At 36.5% G+C, this 20085-nt stretch overlaps 1 protein-coding gene across 1 annotated transcript in view; it reads left to right on the top strand.

Moving 5' to 3' along the window:
• Window positions 1-3712, top strand: part of SNTG2 (syntrophin gamma 2) — a 131960-nt gene extending 128248 nt beyond the window's left edge. The window contains exon 17 of the mRNA XM_014309157.2: window positions 3536-3712. Coding sequence (XP_014164632.1) covers window positions 3536-3667 — 132 coding nt within the window. The 3' untranslated portion in view covers window positions 3668-3712. The remainder of the gene's footprint in view (window positions 1-3535) is intronic.
• The last annotated feature ends 16373 nt before the right edge of the window (window positions 3713-20085 follow it).

Raw genomic sequence — 20085 nt, 5'->3', positions numbered from 1 at the left:
TTTCCCTTTCCCTGTTGTAATCAACATATCAGCAAATCCTTACCCCAGCTTGTCCTTGGTTATGTGCGACCATTCCTCATTATCTACACCTGACTAGCAGGCTGCAGGATTGCAAAGGCAGCCAGAACAGGCATTAAACATCCTTCAGACACAAAGCTCCACAGCCTTACCCCATTAGTGGACTTCTTGATCAAATACTATCAAATACTACTGTTATAACCTACATTTCTAGAAGCTTCTGGTGCATGAGGCTTCAGATGAGCCCCACCTTTCTGATGCCACCATGGGTGGCCACATCTAGCTGAGGCCTGTAAGACAACATCTCCAGAGCTCTGCTCCTGTTTTATGATCCCTGAGGATTGCTCATCCCTGCACAAACCTAACATAAAATAGTGAAGATGTGAGAGACAAGAGGGGTGGACCAGCTGCTAAACTGCATGAGGAATGCTTATATATGCCACACATTTTGATTTTCAGCTCTGTAATAACTTTCAAAATTGGCACCACTCTTGAAAATAATCCAAAAATAGGGAACTTGCAGTATTGACTGCAGTAAGTAGTGTTCTTGTCACATAAAACATAGGTTTTGTGTTACTGCTGGTCTTCCACCTCTATGTAGATTACATCTTGCAGAAACAAGAGCATATTAGTATTCAAAAGGTTATTCGCAAGAGATTAGACAACTTCTCTCAGATGCAGAGAAGGGGCTACGGCAGCTTGATCCAGGCTCTGAACTTTGATGGAAACAGAGAGGACTCTGCAGTTGGAACATTGGGAAAAACTGCCTCACAGTGATGAGATGTTCCTGTCTTTGCCCTTTTCTAAACCCTAAGCTCTCCAAATAATATTGTTAGAACAGTCTGAAATCCTGTCCATAGTCTGTGTTAGGTTCCCTCTGTTTGCTTATCTCCATAAATATTTATCGATTGGAAGTGCATAAAGGTGGAGCAGAGAAATGGGAACTCTGTGAAGGGCTCCCTTTTCTCAGTCTGTTTGGCTGTGTTTGGTCAGTGTGTTGAATGTCAGAACCTAAGGTGAAATTGTTGGGTGATTTCAGTTGATTTTGGAGCAAATCTAAGATTAATGGGAATGGTCATATTTTTTAATTCCTTGGTTTTGGAGACAGAATTTCAGTAGATTTAAAACATTTGATTGAGCTGAAACTTATGTAGTTATGCCTATATTTCATATTTCATATTTTGTTAATAATCATAATTGTATATATAACTTTAGTTTTCTTTAATTTAGATAAGGAGATTTAAATAGTGCCATTGTAGGGTTTTTTTCCTGGAAGTGTTTATAGTAATTTATATTAATATTTAAAGTCTACATCTGCTGTCAATAAAATGTATTTTAAGAAACCTCCTCCCATATTTGCTCCTCAAATGTCAGTTAAAATGGAAAAAACAGGAGCTTTTTGCCCCCAAAATTTAGGACAAAATGTCATGGGCTCAAATACACACGCTTTCCTCTGCTACACTATGGCTTCTCCATCAGTTTCAGTCCCTTCAGGAGTGTTACCTGCTCTGCCATGGAGCACCCTCTACTTCAATGGCCTTGTTATTTTTTTGGGAATTTTCTGCCCTTTCTGACCTACATTTACCCTGATGCAGCCCTGTCTCACTGTGGGGCTCAGCCATGCCTGGTGGTGCATTAGTTGGACCTGGCTAGAACCTGCTGTAATTGGCACAGGGCAGTTCTGGTCTCTCCTTGAAGAGGTTGTGCATGCAGGTCCCTCCACTCCTAAAAATTTCCCAGTTCTGCCTCAAACAGGGTCACCAAATCATGCCCCACAAATACTAGTGAACAATTCATTAGTAGGACCACTTGTGCCTAGTAAATACTTGGCCTTGGATAGCAAAATAGTGTGATGGTGAGCTTTTCTGGGACAGTAAGTTTGAATTCCAAATATTCTGTTTGGGCCAATTTTGTTTAGAACATAAACAAAAGAAAAAGTAGAAGTCTAGTGCTTTGCTTTTTGCTTAAATGTAGGCATAAAAAGTACGGCTCAACAAACAACTAGTTAGCAGACAGATTGTTGAAAATAGTCTTCTGCTCAAACCAAAAACTGTCTCTAGTGTCCCCACAACATATTTACCAACTGCAGCCTTTACACATCGTGGTATCACTTAAATTGAACATGTTTTTTACATTATATTTGATATTATATTTACATGTCATTGTGTGAGACTATCCTCTATTACTGTGTGGGTTCATAGGGAAAAAGAAAGTTAACTTGTGCACAGAAGAGGAAATATGTTGTGAAAAGTCAACCGAATTTGAGAACTGTTTAGGCATAATTCTGCCTTTCTTTGTGAATGAGGGCATCTAAATTTCATACTCAGTCATGTTTGTTTGCATCATTAGCTTGTGGTGTGACTTCACCTTATCTTTCACCCCCCCTCTGGCTTCTCATCTCTCCTTGAGAGGCTGACAAAAGATGTGATCTCCTCACCCTACCCTTCTTGATACCTCTTCATCCTGAAACAGCCTTAACTTGTCAAACACTTTAATAATGTTCAACAAGGCCGAGTGCTGGGTCCTGCCCTTGGGTCACTACAACTCCAGGCAGTGCTGCAGGCTGAGGGCAGAGTGGCTGGAAAGGTGCCTGGTGGGAAAGGACCAGGGGAAAGGGTGCCTGGTGGGAAAGGGGGTGCTGGTTGACAGCAACTGCACATGAGCCATTGTGCCCAGGTGGCCAAGAAGGCCACTGACAATCCTGGCCTGTATCAGCAATAGTGTGGCCAGCGGGAGCAGGGCAGGGATTGTCCCCCTGTACTCAGCACTGGTGAGGTCACACCTGGAGTGCGGTTTCCACTTCTGAGCCCTTCACTTTAAGAAAGGCAATGGAGCTGGTGAAGGATTGGATGGGCATGACATTTAAGGAGTGGCTGAAGGAGCTGGGGATTTTTAGCTTGGAGAAAAGGAGTCTCAGGAAAGGTCTTACCACTCTCTGTAACTGCCTGAAACAAGGGTTACAAGGGTAAGGATGAAAGGAAATGGGCTCAGATTGTGCCAGAGGAAGTTTAGACTGGATATTAGGAAAAAACTTCTTCACCAAAAAGATGTCAAGCATTGGAACAGGCTGTGTAGGGGAGTGGCTGAATCACCATCCCAGGAGATATGTCAAGTGTTGAAGTGGCATTTAGTGGCATGGTTTACTGGTAGACTTGGTAGTCCTGGGTTAATAGTTGGACTCGGTGATCTTCAAGACGTTTTCCAACCTGAATTATTCTATGTTGCAATATTTGAATGTTCTTTCAAGTTGACTGATTTCATTGTACAAGCTGAGTACAATGTAAACAATAAAGTATCACAGAGTGAAAATAAATTGACACACAGCACTGTCAGTGATCAAGGTATGGATGTACAGATTTTATTCTTAACTATTTTAATTTTACAGTTTCCTATAAAAATTCAATTTTCATGTTAAGGCCATTATTGTTTTCTAAGTAGTCTACTCTTTATTCATATAAAATGTTTATAAACCTGAATTGAATTAATTTTTTTTCTTTTTTTTCTCTACTTCTTTCAGGAACTTGAATTTCAGGATCTGACGGCAGTTTTACACTGTATTCACTCCTTTATAGCAGCAAAAGTGGCATCTGTGGATCCAGTATTCATAGACAGTCAGAGTATTGCAAGAAAATATATGTACAGTAACTGATACTAGATTATATGTTGTGACTATGGAAAATAAATTATTTTCTTAACAAAAGTAGTTATTTCATTCACGATATTGCAACTTGGTGATTTTATAAAAAGGCTTTAGTTGTGTTATATGTAGTGTTAAGAGTTTTCACAATCTGATAAATATTTTGAATCTATGAGTTAAAAATATGAGTTGAATCTATGAGTTAAAAATACTAAGTCAAAGCTTGTTATCTTCACCATTGATCTAAAATTCCAAGTGAATATTTGTAGTCATTTTGATTTCTGCTCTCATGATGATACATTCTACCCCTTATTACATAGTAATATGGAGTAACATTTGAAAAGTGTATGTTCAATTTGGCCTCAAGTCTGTTTTGAAAAGTATTGGGCATACAGACAATTACTACAATCTTCACTGTAGAAAAGAAGTAGTTATTGAAACAACTGCTGTAGGAATCGAACTTTTATCTTCCTTCTGTATCTTTGAAAAATTGTAGTTCTGTGGTTGGGCTCTTTCAAGGCCTGAGAGTTTAGCTCTTGCAAAACACTAAATACTCTATTTCAGATCTAGGAACATAGCTAAGCACGCACTTGGCTCTAAGAATTGCAGCGGCCCCAGTATTGCAAGGTAATGTTAAGAGTGTATTTAAGTATCAACTGTGAAGAGCTTTAGACTCAGCTAAGAAGCCTGACTATAGACACTTTCTAAGTGTCTATAGTCCAGCTTCTTAGCTGAGTTCAAAGTGTCAGTTTTAAGAAACTTGCCATAGGGTTTTCTTATCTTTTAATAAAGCTTCCATGACCCATTCATTTATTCATTCATAGATTGACTTGACACCTATCCTTTGATGTAATGCTCTATATGCTTGGGAAGAAGATTTTATCTGGAGGAACATGCTTCCAAGATGAACATAACAAAAACATAAATATTTTTCTGGGACATCTGCCTTTCTTTTTCCTATAGCTTTAACCGTGACTCTTATTCGAGAAAAGTGGATTTTGTCCTTGCTGAGGAAAAAATATTGTGTTACTTTTGACACATGCCTAACTTTCCTTCTGAAATCACAATCTTAAATGAACAGATAATACTTTCTGCAATTAAAAAAATGATTTAAAAAGAAGACGTTTAATTTTAGGGCATATTCCCTGTAAGCGATACCAGATATTGCAGGTTTTTCTGATAGGAGTTTCTGTTTTTCTCACTCGTACTTTTGAGGCAGCATCAAGAAAATAAAACAATCAAAATTGAACAAGTAGAATATCTTAAGTAGATGCCATGGATAAGGAGTGGATTCATCAAAGTCCTCCCTAAATTTCAGGAGTCTTATAAAGTGCCCTGATAAAGTTACAACCTAAAGTTACTGTAGCCTAACGAAAAGAGGTTGGTGCCTTTAAAAGGTCTCAAGTGCGGAGTGTTTTTACATAAACTCAGTGCTTAAGTTTAGCCAGCTAAATTCTCTCCTTCAGGTCTTAAGCTATCTTTTCAAACTGCTGTGGGGCACTAACTTCAAACAGATGCTCTGTGTCCACCTAAATCTTGGGCACAAATAAAGTGCCTGATGCAGGTGATTTAATCCTGCCAGGGGGATTACGTGTTTCTAAGTGTGATCCATAGAGAAATTAATTTGAATGGTGCAGACTCTGTTTGTAATTCCAGTGTTGTTTAGAGTTCCAGTGTTGTTTGCACTGAGGCATGCTAACTCCTGGTAAAGCAGTATTTAGCAAATATGAGAAATATTTTTATTATTTTAAAATAAATCTTTATAGCCATTATTGTATCTTTAACATACATAATCTCAATTTTATAATACTTTGATTTCAAGAAAATAATTTTAAAAGTTTACTTTTTTGAACATGCATTTATTGAAAATGTTTCATTTAATTCTCAGCTTTCTTTTTTATTTTCAGCTCATTGTATTTACTGAGGTTTTTAATAGTCACAAATTACAGCATTAACATTATAATATCTTTCTTACAACCAATTCTCAATTCAGTTTATTAGCATGAATAATTAGCAGCATCATGTTTTCTGTAGGATGAAGAATTATGGAATTAATTCAGTTTCGTTTTTCTAATATTTTCTCATAGACAAATTTCAATACTAACATGCTAGTTATAGTAGAAAACTGTACCAGCTTGTTCTGAACTGGTACTACAGTCAGACATCTAGACTTAATGTTTTAAGAATCATATAATCATGAACTAGCATATCTCCCCAAATACTGTAATAAAACCTTAAAATAAATTAGGCCTAATTTATTAAATAATCTTTCATTTCCATAAAAAAAAGTTCTGAAATTCAAAAAGAGAATTACAGCATTATTGATTTTTTTTCCAAAACCACTGGATACTGCACTTTTCCATTAACACTTTCAAATTTCTTATATGAAGCTGCTTATGCTGATTTTAATTACTTTTGGTATTTGTTTAATGGAATTTCTAAATTCTTTTAGTCTTTTGACGAGCTACTGTTTTTGCAACACAGTACTTTTCTTCTGCATGTCCAAATCAATCTCAAGGAATATTAGTGAAAAAATTCTTATAAATTCACCCTCTGAAATTTAGCATTGTATTTCAGAAATAATTCTCCAAACATGTTTTTTACCGAGGAACTTGAAGATCAAACTCAAGATTAGATCATTGCTTTTTCCTTTCTTTCACATTCTACAACACTCTCAAGGCAGGGACAAAAGGCCAGTTTTTTGAGAAAGTTGCCAGAGGCTGGGAAAAGCTAATGGATTGCTAGTTACTCAGCTATTATATAGGCTGTGGGGGACTTCCATAGCACCTTGTATTTCCTAGTCATATACTTGATATTTGAAAATGTTGCATTCCAAATTTGTTCCGTTGCCTATGTTTCTTTGTCAAAGCATATAAGTTCATAATTGCCCTCAGAATGTGCACCATATGTCATGCATATATTTTTCTCTGTCAATGTTTTGAGTATCTGCACCACATTTCACCTCAAAATAGGAAAATACTGGGATTCACAATTATATCTGCTGGTAGAAACCTTCCACAGTCACCCCTCAAGAATTGTGGGCTGAGGCAGAGGACACCTGCTTTAGGCATTTCAAATGTCAAATATTTAATTTCTAATGAGATCATAGACCAAATTTTTATATTCTTTGTTGCATTCTTGTGATATATTAAGCTTTAGTCTTACAATCTCATTATGTATTTGAGTATAGTTTTCCTTTATATTTTTCTAGTGTGACTAAGATGTACCAGAATTGAATATAGAGTAGGAAAAGACAACCATTTATGGAAGCAGAACCATAAACAGCAGGCTGGAGAAGGAAGCATACAAACATAGTGTTATAAAATTGGGCCCCATCACAAAATCAAGATAGCGGCTTGTAATTAGAAATGAGTAAAAACAGGACAGTCTCTGTATGTCCAAATTATCTTCATGCTTTTATTTAAACTCAAGACTTGGTTAAAAGGCTAAAAACGATCCCATCTACAAATGTGACTTTGAGCAAATGGGTAGTACTCTTGATTTAAATTAGAATAAGGCTCATCAGTGACTTATAAATTAAGGAGTGGTACAACCTGGACTTAGGCACTGGACTTGAATCATACTGATGATTTGTTAATACAATTTCTGGAATTTTTTGCTCTAGAATGATTAAAATCTGCGGGAAAAAATCCTATTCACAGTCAAGCTAAAGTCAGCTCAGCTCTGTTCTCAGTGCATGGCATGGTTGTGCTACCCTGTTCAAAACACCAGAGAATTTAACAGAGGGAACGTGGCCAGGCTGTGCCAGATGGCCTCAGGGATAAAAAACAAGCCCTGACAATTTTAGTTAAAAATTTAGATGTTAGCAGAGCATTTCAGTGACTTAATCTGAGCTATAATATTTTGTTTTATTTTTGCCTGTAATCATAAAGTCTGGGAGGCTCAGGCTGTGCTGATCCAAAGCTCAAGTTATGGAAATCTGACTGAATTCTTCTAAGGTTAGGATCTTAGAAAAAGTATTTCAAAATTATTCTTAACCTTGGGCCAGCAGGCCTGAAGCTTAAAAAAATAATTTTCTGTGGGAGGAAGACTAAGCTATGGCAAATTTTGAAACCATTAGTCTAAAATCCTGTATTATATCTGAAATACATTAATTCATAAGTAACTTCAGACAAAGGCATGCTTTTCCCGCAAAACCTTTAATGTGTAATCTGATTTTTGCAGTGGCCTAAGCAGAATCTTAAATTGCCTGAATTTCTTTTTAAGTGCATGTTTATAAATGCTTCTATCAAAATGCTGTCAGTATTTTGTAACACTTTCCTGCCCACCTGAGTATCTCCTCTGTCGCAGCGCTCAAAGAGAGATGTGTATAATGGCAATGCAATTTTTCTGCTTTCTGTTTACTTCTGTCGTTGATTTTCTTTTAATATAGTTTTCCTGTGTCCTCCAGTAAGCTTTTTCAGAGCAGAGAGAGACAATGTTAGGAAGGAAGCACTTTCTCCATGCTCTGTTGAGAGGCAAAGTGGTGATTTCTGTCCCTCTTTCCTGTGCATGAGAAATGGGAGAAAGCACTGAAAAAAGGAAGTAGGGGAGGAATGGACAGACAGACAGACTGTGAAATCTTAAAAAACTACTTCACTTAGGTATACAAAACACCTCTTGGAACTCATTTGACTTCATCAGGAACTTCATCAGGAAATTTATCTCTCAGTGTAGTTCTCTTACTTTGAATTGCTATTATTGAGCTATGGATGCTGAAGAGTTAAAGACTGCAAAGAAAAAATGTAAAATATATTATGTAATTGTATTTTTTTAAACAATGCTTCAAAATGTTCAGGTACTTTTGTGTTGAAGCATGCAGACAAGCAATTATTTTATGTGAACTAAAGACATTGTAGTAAATTTACTAAGTGCAAAACAGATTTGTGCAGCATGCAAGATGAAATCAAATATGTATTTTGATATGGTTCAACCACAAAAAAATTCTTAAGTAAAATATTTTTATGAAATTTGAAGTTATCAAATTCCATGTACGTGAGTCGAAATCCACTGCTGTTTTAAGTCCCAGTAAATTATACAGGACTTTGCCTGAAACAAAGATACATGATTTTAAATAATAAACAGAGAAACCAAAATGCTTTTCTTTTCTAATATTCCCTCAGTGCACAGCTGCCTACATGTTCACTTAAAGGATTCATTCCTATTGAAAACACTGGTGACTTTTCAGTAGGGAATCAAAATCAGAACTATTTGGGCTGAAAGCCATAATCTTTTTTGGAGCAGCTGTCATGCTGCCCTGTACAAGTTGCACTTATGTGGGTATTCTGACCTCTAGTTTAAATGGACCACAGATATTTTTTCAGTGCAAAGACATGATCTATTGTGCACGTCTACACATCTGGAGGTGTGAGTGGCAGAAGCATCTCAGCTGCATAGATCTCTAGGATTGCAAGACAACCCAGCAGGGAAAGGAAGTTAAATGTAAGAACTTTATTTTTCTTTCTTCACTACCAGTTATTCTTGGAACATTTTTTCTCTTATATTTCTAGGCTACTAACTGACTGTTCCTTACAAGTCTCTAAATTCCCAACTATGATGGAAATGTCATACTCGATATTTATTAAGGAATTAATGTAGAAATTAGGTGTCCAATCTGTGTTAATCATCTAGTCTCAACGCCATAACCAGTGGATAGAAACCAGCAAATCCTAGGAGTGCTTTATTCCTTACTGCAATAGATGCCTAAAACCAGTGGAATAAATAATGTTATGAGAAGGCATCTTTCTCCATCAACAAACTATACTACCACATAGATTTTTCACAGCTCAATTTTCTATAGATAGGTTTAATATCAGATTTATGTACCAATACAATGAAAGTAGCAATCATGAGCAATGTTGCAGGATTATGGGAATAAAATAAAACAATGCTGAAATGAATGAAATTTAAATCAGAATTTTGTCAGCCTATTTAACTGGCAGAGGAGAGGGAAGAAAAGGTCTTAGCCTGTTTTACTAGCTACGAGTTACTACCTGGGCCATAGTAGAAAAAAATTCTAAAATAATACAGTAGAAATTGTATTAATTCATAGATGAGTTCTATATCTCAGGAGATGCATTGACTCTTGGAACACAGAACTACTCATAAAAAAAATATTAGAGATATTCTTCTGTATCTCTAAGCACTTTGTTCAATTAACATTCAAAACTGAGCTAAATTACTACTCTACAACATCCACAAGTAGAGTACATAATCAGCTCACTGTTTTCTTTTTGCACAGAAGACAGACAAGTATTCCCTGGTGGAGTGAATATGAATACCAAATTGGTTTCAGGGATAAAACTTACCCTGTCTTTTAAAGTAGAAGTCCTTTACTGAACCAGTGTGTTTTATTGCTGGATAGAATTGGAAAAAGCTGCTCTTAAATTTTTCTCACTAAGACTTGGAGAAGTGCTATGACTTGCATCTATCTTATACTCTAACTGTTTTCAATACTATGAAGAATCTTTGGAATGAAGGCAGGAATTTTCCTCATTTGCCTGAAACTAAAAGAATGGTGGCTTCCACAAAAGCCCCAGCAGCTATTACCACATATCACATCCTATTGCTTGAGATATATTGATGCTTTCACAGAACTTAAAAGAGGAAATACGTGCAGCCAGAGAGAAGTAGGAAACAGCGACATCCAAATGACTGCAGAGTTGAATCTTACAGACATTTCTGGGCTTCAATTCTTTATTCAAGTCAATGATTTTTACCAGCATTTGTATTATTATTATTAGAAATTTATTTCTCCCCATCTCTCAGATATTCATAGCAGGTTGAAAGGAAAAATAATCAGATTCATAACCAAACTTATATTTAATTTGCCCTTTACCTTTCTTTGGACCAAGACTCTGTAGAATTTCATTCAGTTCACTCCCTGTGGTAGGTAAAAATGCTGTTACGACAGCATCAGATTCTGGGTTCCTGTTCAATCAGAGTTGATTTATTCCCAGTCCTGCAAATAATTTTCCTGAGTTTATTTGATTGTTGTATTCTTTTGCACTTCAGAGTTTTACTAGTAGCTCAAAATATTCTTAATATTCTTTTATTTCACTACAATATTGATCACCCTAATTCTATTAAGCCAAGTGCTTCTATGCCTTTTGTCGCCACATTAACCATTTTTATTCTTAATTTTCTTTTAGTTTCTCACTCAGTGTTTTATATACTGTAGAGAAATATCTGCAATTGCAATCAGGAAATTATCCCTAAAAAGACAGTTTCTGAATGGTCATATGAAAAGGATCTAAACAAGGTTTCTCTGCTTTAATCATGCAGATTTTTTAGTAATTTTCTTCTTGGAAAAACTTGTACCATACTTCAGTTTTTTCTGGTGTGTCATAGTATGCACAGCAGTGTAGTAGGTCTTTCCCATGCTAATTATTATACAGCCTTCAACAATATGTGATGTGCCTTTCGTCAGTAGTAAATCCATTTATGTGGCATGCTTTCATGTGATTTTACCTAATCTATCTTAAAGACACATAGGTTTTTTGGGGTTTTTTCTTTATTTAAATAGCAAGGCCAGTCACCAAGTGGTCCTTTTCACTCAGAATTGCTTAGCTCCTCTGTCTTCAAAGAAAATGTTCTCCCAGCTGGACATGACATCTTTTGTTTTGTAACAATACAGGCAAGTAGGTAAGGTATAGATGTTATTTTTTTCAATTATTTTCAATAAGTACAGTCTATTCTCTACCATCCAAAGCTGCACTACTTTCCCAATAGGCTGAAAATGCCTGTGTGGTAAATTGTGTCTAAGAGTGAGTCCCATTTTTGCCTAATATTTGCTAATCAGTTTCTTAATTTTTATTGGTGCATATTAATCTGCAATAAACACTACCCCAAGATTTTTCACACCACTGCCATTTTATCAAGGTAATTTTTCTGAAAGATTATATGTTGTGTTCATTTGTCACAGCTCTTTCAAAAAAATCTATCAAACTTTTTTTCTTTTACAGGTACATTTTCATCTCTTGGTTTGAAAAAAATTCAATTGCCTGGAAAAAAGTCTCTGTAGTTTTCTCTAACAATTTGCTTCATTGATGTTATTTTTTTCTCTTCATTTTCCTTTTTTTTTTCCTTTTGACAAAAAATAAGAAAGATATATGTGGAATAATAAGTTGCATGCTCCGTCCTATTTTTCTTTTTCCTACATTCCTTTTCAATCAAAAAACACACCCAGAATTACATCTCTGTGGCAGGAAAACACACCATCCAAAATCAAAAATTAAGAATTCAAACTGTGTGAAATAACCTCACAAGTACATACATGGGCAGGTTACTGTACACTATTGTTTGACGCCAGAATTTGGAAATTGCCAGAACTGTGTGGAGCTCAACTTTAATTATCTGAACTGCAAATAAAATTGCAGCTGAGGAAATGGGTGTTTCATTAAACACTGCAAAAACTAGGAACATTTCTATAGCATAAGGAAGAGGGGGCATTTTGTTATCAGGCATGTGAGGGTTTTTTATATTAAAATGTTTTGCAAACCACGTGGACATAGCTACCAATTTCTGTCTGGCTGTTTTTTATCACCTAGAAAAGCCAGGGACCAGTAAAAAATGCATAGGAAGGAATTTGCCAGAGTAATTCAACTCTTCAGAAAATTTCTTGGATAGACAGACATCTTGTCTCTGTCATTTTAAAGCATCATATACCAGTCTTTAAAAGCTGAACTCTACCTGACAGTATAACCCAGCAGCATTCACTGTGTACTGCTTGCAATTTGCAGACTGAAAATTTTCCCTCAGACATCAGCTTCCATCTAACAAAGAACAAGTAAAAGATGTATTTTAAACACCCACAAAAAGGACACAGAGCTTTAAACCAGGGTAAAGTAGAGTCATAAAGGTTGGAAGAGATCCCCAAGATCATCAAGTCCAGCTGGTAACCCAACACTACCACTGTACCCACTAAACCACGTCATCCAGCTCCAGGTCCAGACGCCTCTTATGAACACCTCCAGGGATGGTGATTCCATCACCTCCCTGGCCAAGCTATTCCAATGCCTGCCCACTCTAACAGTGACATTTCTTTTCTAATATCTAACCTGAATCTCACCTGTCTCAGCTTAAGGTCATTTCCTCTTGTCCTCTCACTGCAGGCATAGCAGAAGACCTCCACCTCACTGCAACCTCTTCTCAGGGAGTTGTAGAGAGTGATGAGGTCCTAAGCCCTGAGCCTCCTCTTCTCAAGACTAAACAAAATGAGCTCCCTCAGCTGTTCCTCACAGGACATTTTCTCTAGTCCTTTCACGAGCCTTGCTGCCCTTCTTGGGACATGCTCCGGTACCTTAATATCCTTTGGTAAATGAGTGGCCCAAAACTGGACACAGTACTCAAGGTGTGGCCTCACCAGTGCTGAGTAAAGGGGCACAACCACTGCCCTGGCCCTGCTGGCCACACTATTGCTGACACAGGCCAGGACTCCGTTGGCCTTTTGGTCATCTGGGCACACACTGGCTCATGTTCAGCTGGCTGTTAACCAGTGCCTTCAAGTCCCTTTCTGATGAACACCTCTCAAGCCACTCCTCCCCCAGCCTGTAGCACAGCTAGGGGTTGTTATGACCCAAGCTTCCCCTTATTGAACCTCCTGCAGTTGTCCTCAGCCCGTTGATAGAGTCTGTCCAGGTTCTCTGCAGAGCCTTCCTGCCTTCCTCAATCAGATCAACGCTCCCTCCCACCCAGCTTGGTATCACCTACAAATTTACTGAGGGTGGACTCAGCCCAATGTTCAGGTCTCCAATAAGGATGTTAGACACTGGCTGCAGCACTGAGCCCTGGGGAGCATCGCTGGTGACAGCTGCCAGCCAGGGTGAACTCCACTCACCACAGCTCTCTGCACCCGGCTAGACACACAGCTTTTACTCTTGGAAGAGCCTACCCATCCAAGCTGCCAGCAGCCAGCTTTTCTGAGAGGATGCTCTAGGAGATGGTGTCAAACACTTCACTGAAGTCTAGACTGCATCCACAGCCTTTCCCTCATCAATTAAGCTGGTCACTTTGTCATAGGAGAACATCAGGTTGGTCAAGCAAGATCTTCCTTAGGTGTTGATATAACTGTAGTTATATCAACATATATATATGATATGTAGTATGTTATATATATATAAAATATATATATTATATATTATGTATTATGTGTGTATATATATATATATATAATATATGTATATAATACCCTCTGTGAACTCTAGTTAGTGAGAACAGTGAGAATCCAAACTGTTAAATGTCTTTGGGGGTTTTCTTCACAGGAAGCTTAAGAAGCAGAGTTCCATAATCGACTTTCCGCTTGCTGAGCAGGTCTTGCAGTGGGAAGTAGATTCAGCAGTTCTAGTATTATGTGTAAGTGATTATTTAGCTCACCCTAAATGAAAATTGCTAAGTTTAGAACAATCTACTCACACTAGGCACTCACTTTTAATTCCTGAACCTTCACAGTTGTTTTCTGAGCATATTTCAGTTAATAACTCCAGCCGGCTGGGAGTGTGCATATAAATGATTGCTGTGCATCAGTTCATGAGTAGAAGTTGTCATTAAGCTGTAATAGATTGATTACCTATGGTCGCTTATCTGTGAATCTATCCTTGGACTTCTCAGGTCAAATAGATTAGCCCCACTAGAAGTGTGCTTCAGTGGTGGGTTTGAAATTAAATTAAAAATATAAGAATTTTTCTGCAAAATATTCTTAGTGTGGTGAGTGCAAGCAAGTAGTTGCATAAAAAGTAGAAGAAATTAAGCACATTTGATGTACTTGAAAAGTCTATTGAAATCCATCTTTAGGTTTTGAAACTCTAAGGATTTCTAATCATATAAAAATGAATTGTTTTGTACTGCTGACAACATAATTATGCAGTGTAGGAAAGTAATACTTCAAGTTGTAGTATTGTTACATTTTCAAATGTGAGAGGTCATTCAGAGCACCTGTTTGCTCAGCTGCATCATTGCCTATGTTCCTCTCTTTAAATGCATGCCTGACTCATTTGTGTCCTTATCCAGAGCCATCACCACGTACTCCTGGAGGCCCTTCATCCTGCTTATTCCTATGTCAGAAAACAAAGAACCACCATTTCTCACTTGCATTTTGTCTCCGATTTTGAAAGTGAGGAAGCTTTATGTTTAGACCTAGAAGAAAAATCCTTTCCTTTCTTGAATCAAAACTAAAAAAACAAAACAAAAAAAAAAAAAAACAAAAAAAAAAACAACAAAAAAAAAAACAAAAACAACAACAACAACAACAACAAAGAAAAAAAAAAAAGAGGCAAATATTCTTTTCTAACCCAAATGGTTCCTATGTTTCTAAAAGGTATCTTGAAGGGGGGAAAAAACCCTTTAATTTAGCACAGTGTTTCTAAATATTTTCTACATTCCCCCAAGCCTCCATGAATTAGTCAAATGGGATTAAGAGCAGTTTAAAGGTGCTAGCAAGCAAGTGTGGCCTCAGCCTGTCTTCTACACTCACAGGGTGAAACAAAGGTATAATTCTCAACTGTTACTAGGAGAAGGAAGATTAATAGTTTTAGAGAAACATATACTAATTTGATTTCTTTTCTTGTACTTTTTGGTCATATATACTTTTGTTGTTGGCTTCTTTTCGTAGTTGAACTGTTCTGCGTCCACAAAGGAAAAAAAAAGGGTTTTTCTGATACTCTAATTATAGGATGAATTTGGAGGAGTACTTACTGGGATGAGTTAACCAAATAGATTTCTGTGCATCCCAGCACAACTGTTGCGCATCTGGCAGTATCTCTCAACCAGCAATCAATCTGCACAAGTCCACACAGCAGAGACTTGAAGCTCTGGGATCCAGCAGCACTTGGGGAATTCTTAGCCTGTCAGTTTTCCTGCCACCATGCTTTGTTTCAGAAAACAGGCCCTGGATTATAAAGATGTTTCCAAGTTCTTCTCATTTAATCAAAGCAGAGCTTTACGGGTAAACAGTCAGAAGCAGAGAAATATCCTTTTTCCATTAAAACTTCCCATACTGCAGATTAGGGCAGAAGCAAATTCACTGTTATGAAGTACTGAAAATGAGAGGTGCCTGAATCTCCTCCTTCTCTTTGTGTTGTCCCTGGTTGTCCTGGTTCCATATGATTCCATGATTTTGGCTGAGCATCCTCAGCTTTTTCATCGCCATGATGATCACGGCACCCACCACTGTTGAAAATGATGCCTGTTCATGCCAAAGACATCGAGCTGGGCTAATTCACTGCCTAGAATTTGTGCAGTTGTCTCTTGTTCATCTTGTAAAGGCAACAATGGACTAATCTTAAGTATATAAATAGAGGCCAGTCTACGGGAGCGACTTGTCATTTAATTTCAAACATTTAATATTTACATAATTAATTATTTTTTTGTGAGAAAAGAGTAGTTGTGATACAATATGTGATTACAGTCCTAAAGGCAAAACTTCTGTGAAAACTGTCTTGTAAATGAGATAGCTGCATTCACAAGGCTCTTGTCTGTAGAACACAAAGCTCTGCAAAAGCACATATAAGTGCTTCTAACCACCTCTTATGTACGACCACCTTACTGCTGTTGAATAATATTCTTTATGCCCTAGCTGTGGCAGTGTTCGAAATAAAGAGCTCTGCTCTATAAACAGTTAGGTACACCACTTATACTTAAAAGTAATTTTAAATATTAAATTAGTGGTGGGGAAAAATATATTTAAACTGTAAAAACACTCTCTCAAATGAAAAACTTGGGATGTGAACAGAAAACAAACAAACCAAAAAAAGCGAACTAATGAGCTCAACTGGAGCAGCATGGAACCAGGTGCTTGGGAATATGCTGAGTCCTGAGAAGCTGTTATGCAGACCAGAGTAGGCAGCATACATGGTTACAAATGTGGAGAGCAAGAAAGGAGAATTATTTAACAATTACTTGCACAATGTGAGCAGAAATATTGCTCAATTGTTCTGGAACAGTGGTCCTACCAGAGAAAGTGAAATCTTTGGGTTTTGGTTTCCTTTTTGTGCTTGTGAGTGATTTTGCAAGTGCAAGTACTTTCTGTATCTCTTCTTGAAGTGTGAAAATGGATAATTCACTGCCCTGTTCCTGAGATTATAACATCAATTATGCCTTTTGGAGAAAATCATAAACGTTCTCTCAGAGGATGCAATTCCATTCTCCAAGAGGTCAAATCACTGGTGGTCACTGAATATTTTCTCATTTCATTCCTCTTCACTCACTGTTCCCATGGCAGGTGTCTGGTAACTAAATGTATTTCTGCTGTTTTCTGTATTTTTTCACTGAGCATCCTTGAATGGTTGAGGGTTTTTTCGTATCTGGTCTAGTGCCTCTGGAAATCAAATTTTGTGTTCTCTTAATCAATTTATTCAAAACTACTTATTTTCAACCAATATTTTGGAATTCTTCAATGTCTCAAAGACAGATGGAGATAGGAGTTTTAGCCCTATTTGGAATTTTCTGGTAGCTTACTATATTGACAATACAAAATGTCAGTTATTTCAAATTTTTACACTGACATGACATTATCAGGTGTACTTAAACGATTAATTATTCATGCTTATTTCATTCTCTTTATTCCATTCCATGAACAAATTGGATATTTGGTTTATAAGCCATGATTTTTTTTAAAAAAGGGAATAACAATTTATGATGTTAGATGCTCAGAGCTATATTTATCTTTCTATGGACTAGAAATTAAAAACAAAAAGAAACATTTTGCAATGACATTGGGGAAGCTAATTTTAATTTAACTACTTTTGCATATCTTGTAGTATATTAGTTGAGTATTAGTCCTGTTTCAACAGAAACATGACCAATTACTTATGTTGATAGAGATAAAAATCTATAAATCATTTATGATTTAAAGTAAGGAATTTAAGGTTCTCGGGATGTTCTCAGGTTATACTTAGCTGTAAAAATGGAGATTACTTTATTCTTACTGAGAGTGATAAGTGAAAAGAAGGGAAAGATACATGAATTTTTATTTGAAAAAACTAGTTTTATGTGTCCTTGAAATTTGTATTAGGAGCATTCCTACATGTGCTTTTGTATCAATATTCCCAGGAATTACTATCTTAAATACTGCGGTTTGTTCAGTGTGGGTGGCAGGCACCATCAGTAGCTGAGCCACACAGTACATCTGTGGGAATTTCCATCCCAAAATAATCAGTTTGAAATATGCAGCTGTTGCTTCTCCGCCTCTCCATCATGCCATCTTGTTTGCAAAGTGAAAGGCAATTGCCACTTCTTGGTGAAAACTTGCAAGAACATGTGATGGAGGAGAAGTGCGGAGATTTTTAATGAAATCGGTGCTTTTCTCCAATGTATGAGCACCATTGGCAGTGATGTCCAGAGTTGGTTCATATTCTGATCAGTAACCCTTAGTGTGGCATAAGTCTGACTCCTGGCTACTGTTGGTCATGGAAAAAGAGGTGTATATTTCAGATATTCCTTTTAACGTTTTTTTTTTAACCCAAAGAAGAAAAAGGTATGTAGACACTTTATCAGAAATGTTTCAAACCATTTCCAGATATGCCTTTGAAAGACAATGGGCATTGGCAGAATTCCTTAAGAACTCAGGGCTTTAGGATTAAATAGTCAGTGGTGACATTAATACTCAGGTATTCCCCTCTAATTGCCATTTGTTCTTATTAATACCCTACAAATCTTTATTGAAAGGGAAAGATCATCTTTTCTTCAGTAACTGACATAAGTTTTGAACAATCAAGTATATTGCAATGTATGGAACAGGGAAAAAAGTGATCTACAGCAGGTAATTGGCACAAGACTTTCAGTTTTAAAACTTTATTCAACATGATCTCAGAAGTTCTTTTTGAAAAAGAGCATTTGAATTATTATACTCTATTGCAGCCAGTAAGTATACCTTATTAAATGTTTCCTGACAGTTCACTACCTCTGTCCTAAAAATGCATTAGTTCAGCAGTTCATAATAGAGCCAAACCTAAATAGGTGTCAAAATTCTATATAGACACATAGAGATTGAAGGTTGTTCATCTTTGCCATGTGGTGGTTGAATTTTTGTTGAAGCTCTTTGGGGTTTTGCATATTGCAGGTTTCTTTCCTTTTTTGAGGAAGGTGGTACTGAGGGCTACAATGCAACAAAATGAGCCCATATATGTGATTGTCTTAGTATAAGGAATTACTTGCAAGTAATCTTGTAATGATCAAAATAAAACTAACAAAAATTTTTCATACTCACAGTGTTTCACATCTAAATGGTATTCATTATATATTTTACTACACATTTTATGTGTTTCAGTTGGCAAATTAAAAAAGACATCTGAAACGCAGCATTTTTTTGTATGTGCAGCTTTGCTTTTGTTCCTTTTTTATGGGAAATGCAGCCTCTCAACATGTGCATGATTATAGATTTGTATAGTGTAAAATTACTGTAATTTTATCTGTTCAGGAAGTCAGAAAGGGATTTAATAAGTAGTAAAAATTAAACTAGGAAGTAATATAAAGGCAAAGTGTATATATTTTGCACTTTTAAATAACCTTTTATAACAAAATCTATTATCGTACAGTATACTGTAATTCACTTTGTAGTGATACTCTTGCTATTGTCACAGTATTGTCTTTAAATCTGGATATGAATGGTTTGTATATGTACACACTTCAAAAGTGATTTCTACAATGGAATATGTGCTCCCTGTCACTGTTATTAGCATCCAACTGGAGAAATATTCACCAATTATTTTTTTTATAAATTATGAATGTACAGTGTAAATTAGCAAATCAAATATTGTAGCAATGAAGAGAATCACTTTAAAAATGTAAAAGTGTATATCTCCAAGAGTGTTATTTTGTATAGATGTTTTTGAATAAATAATTTATTGCTCATTAGTGGGGGGTTTGTCATTTATGAAATAAATATAATGTATTTGAAAGCAGCTATTTGAGATTTATATTTTATCATCAGTGATTTTAGTGGGTTTCTTACTTTTTAAAATTAAGCTTTTGGAATTAGAAAAGTGAAGGACTTAGTCCCATTTTCCTTTTCATTCACTAAATCATTGTTGGCTTGATCTAGTTGCTGTGAGGAAGCCAAGGTGTGAGCCATGATCAGCTCCCAGTCCTTTTAGCAATCAGCCAGAATAAGGACATTGCCACAGCGTCTTCCTTCAGTCATCAAGATCAATTTGGCCATGGAAATCAAGTTATGGAGAGAGGGGAACATAGCAAGGAATTGGAAGAGCTTCCATTTCCCATGGTTTAAATGCAGCCACTTGACATTTACAGAAAGGCATAATGACTGCAGTATACATTTGCTTCAGTGAGAGATTAGTGCTGAAAATCTGAACTGAGAAGTACTAAACAGCAAAATGTCTGCACCCTTCAAAGCTGGGCATAATTCAGATTTGTAATCTAAGATTTCTTCTAGATTTGTTCCTTGCTTTGCTAACAGAGAAAAAATATGGCACATT

Source organism: Geospiza fortis, unplaced genomic scaffold (genome assembly GCF_000277835.1).
Source record: "Geospiza fortis unplaced genomic scaffold, GeoFor_1.0 scaffold139, whole genome shotgun sequence".
In the NCBI taxonomy this organism is placed as follows: domain Eukaryota; kingdom Metazoa; phylum Chordata; class Aves; order Passeriformes; family Thraupidae; genus Geospiza; species Geospiza fortis.
Note: the sequence above shows the minus strand (reverse complement) of the source record. Positions and strands in the feature narration are given on the sequence as shown.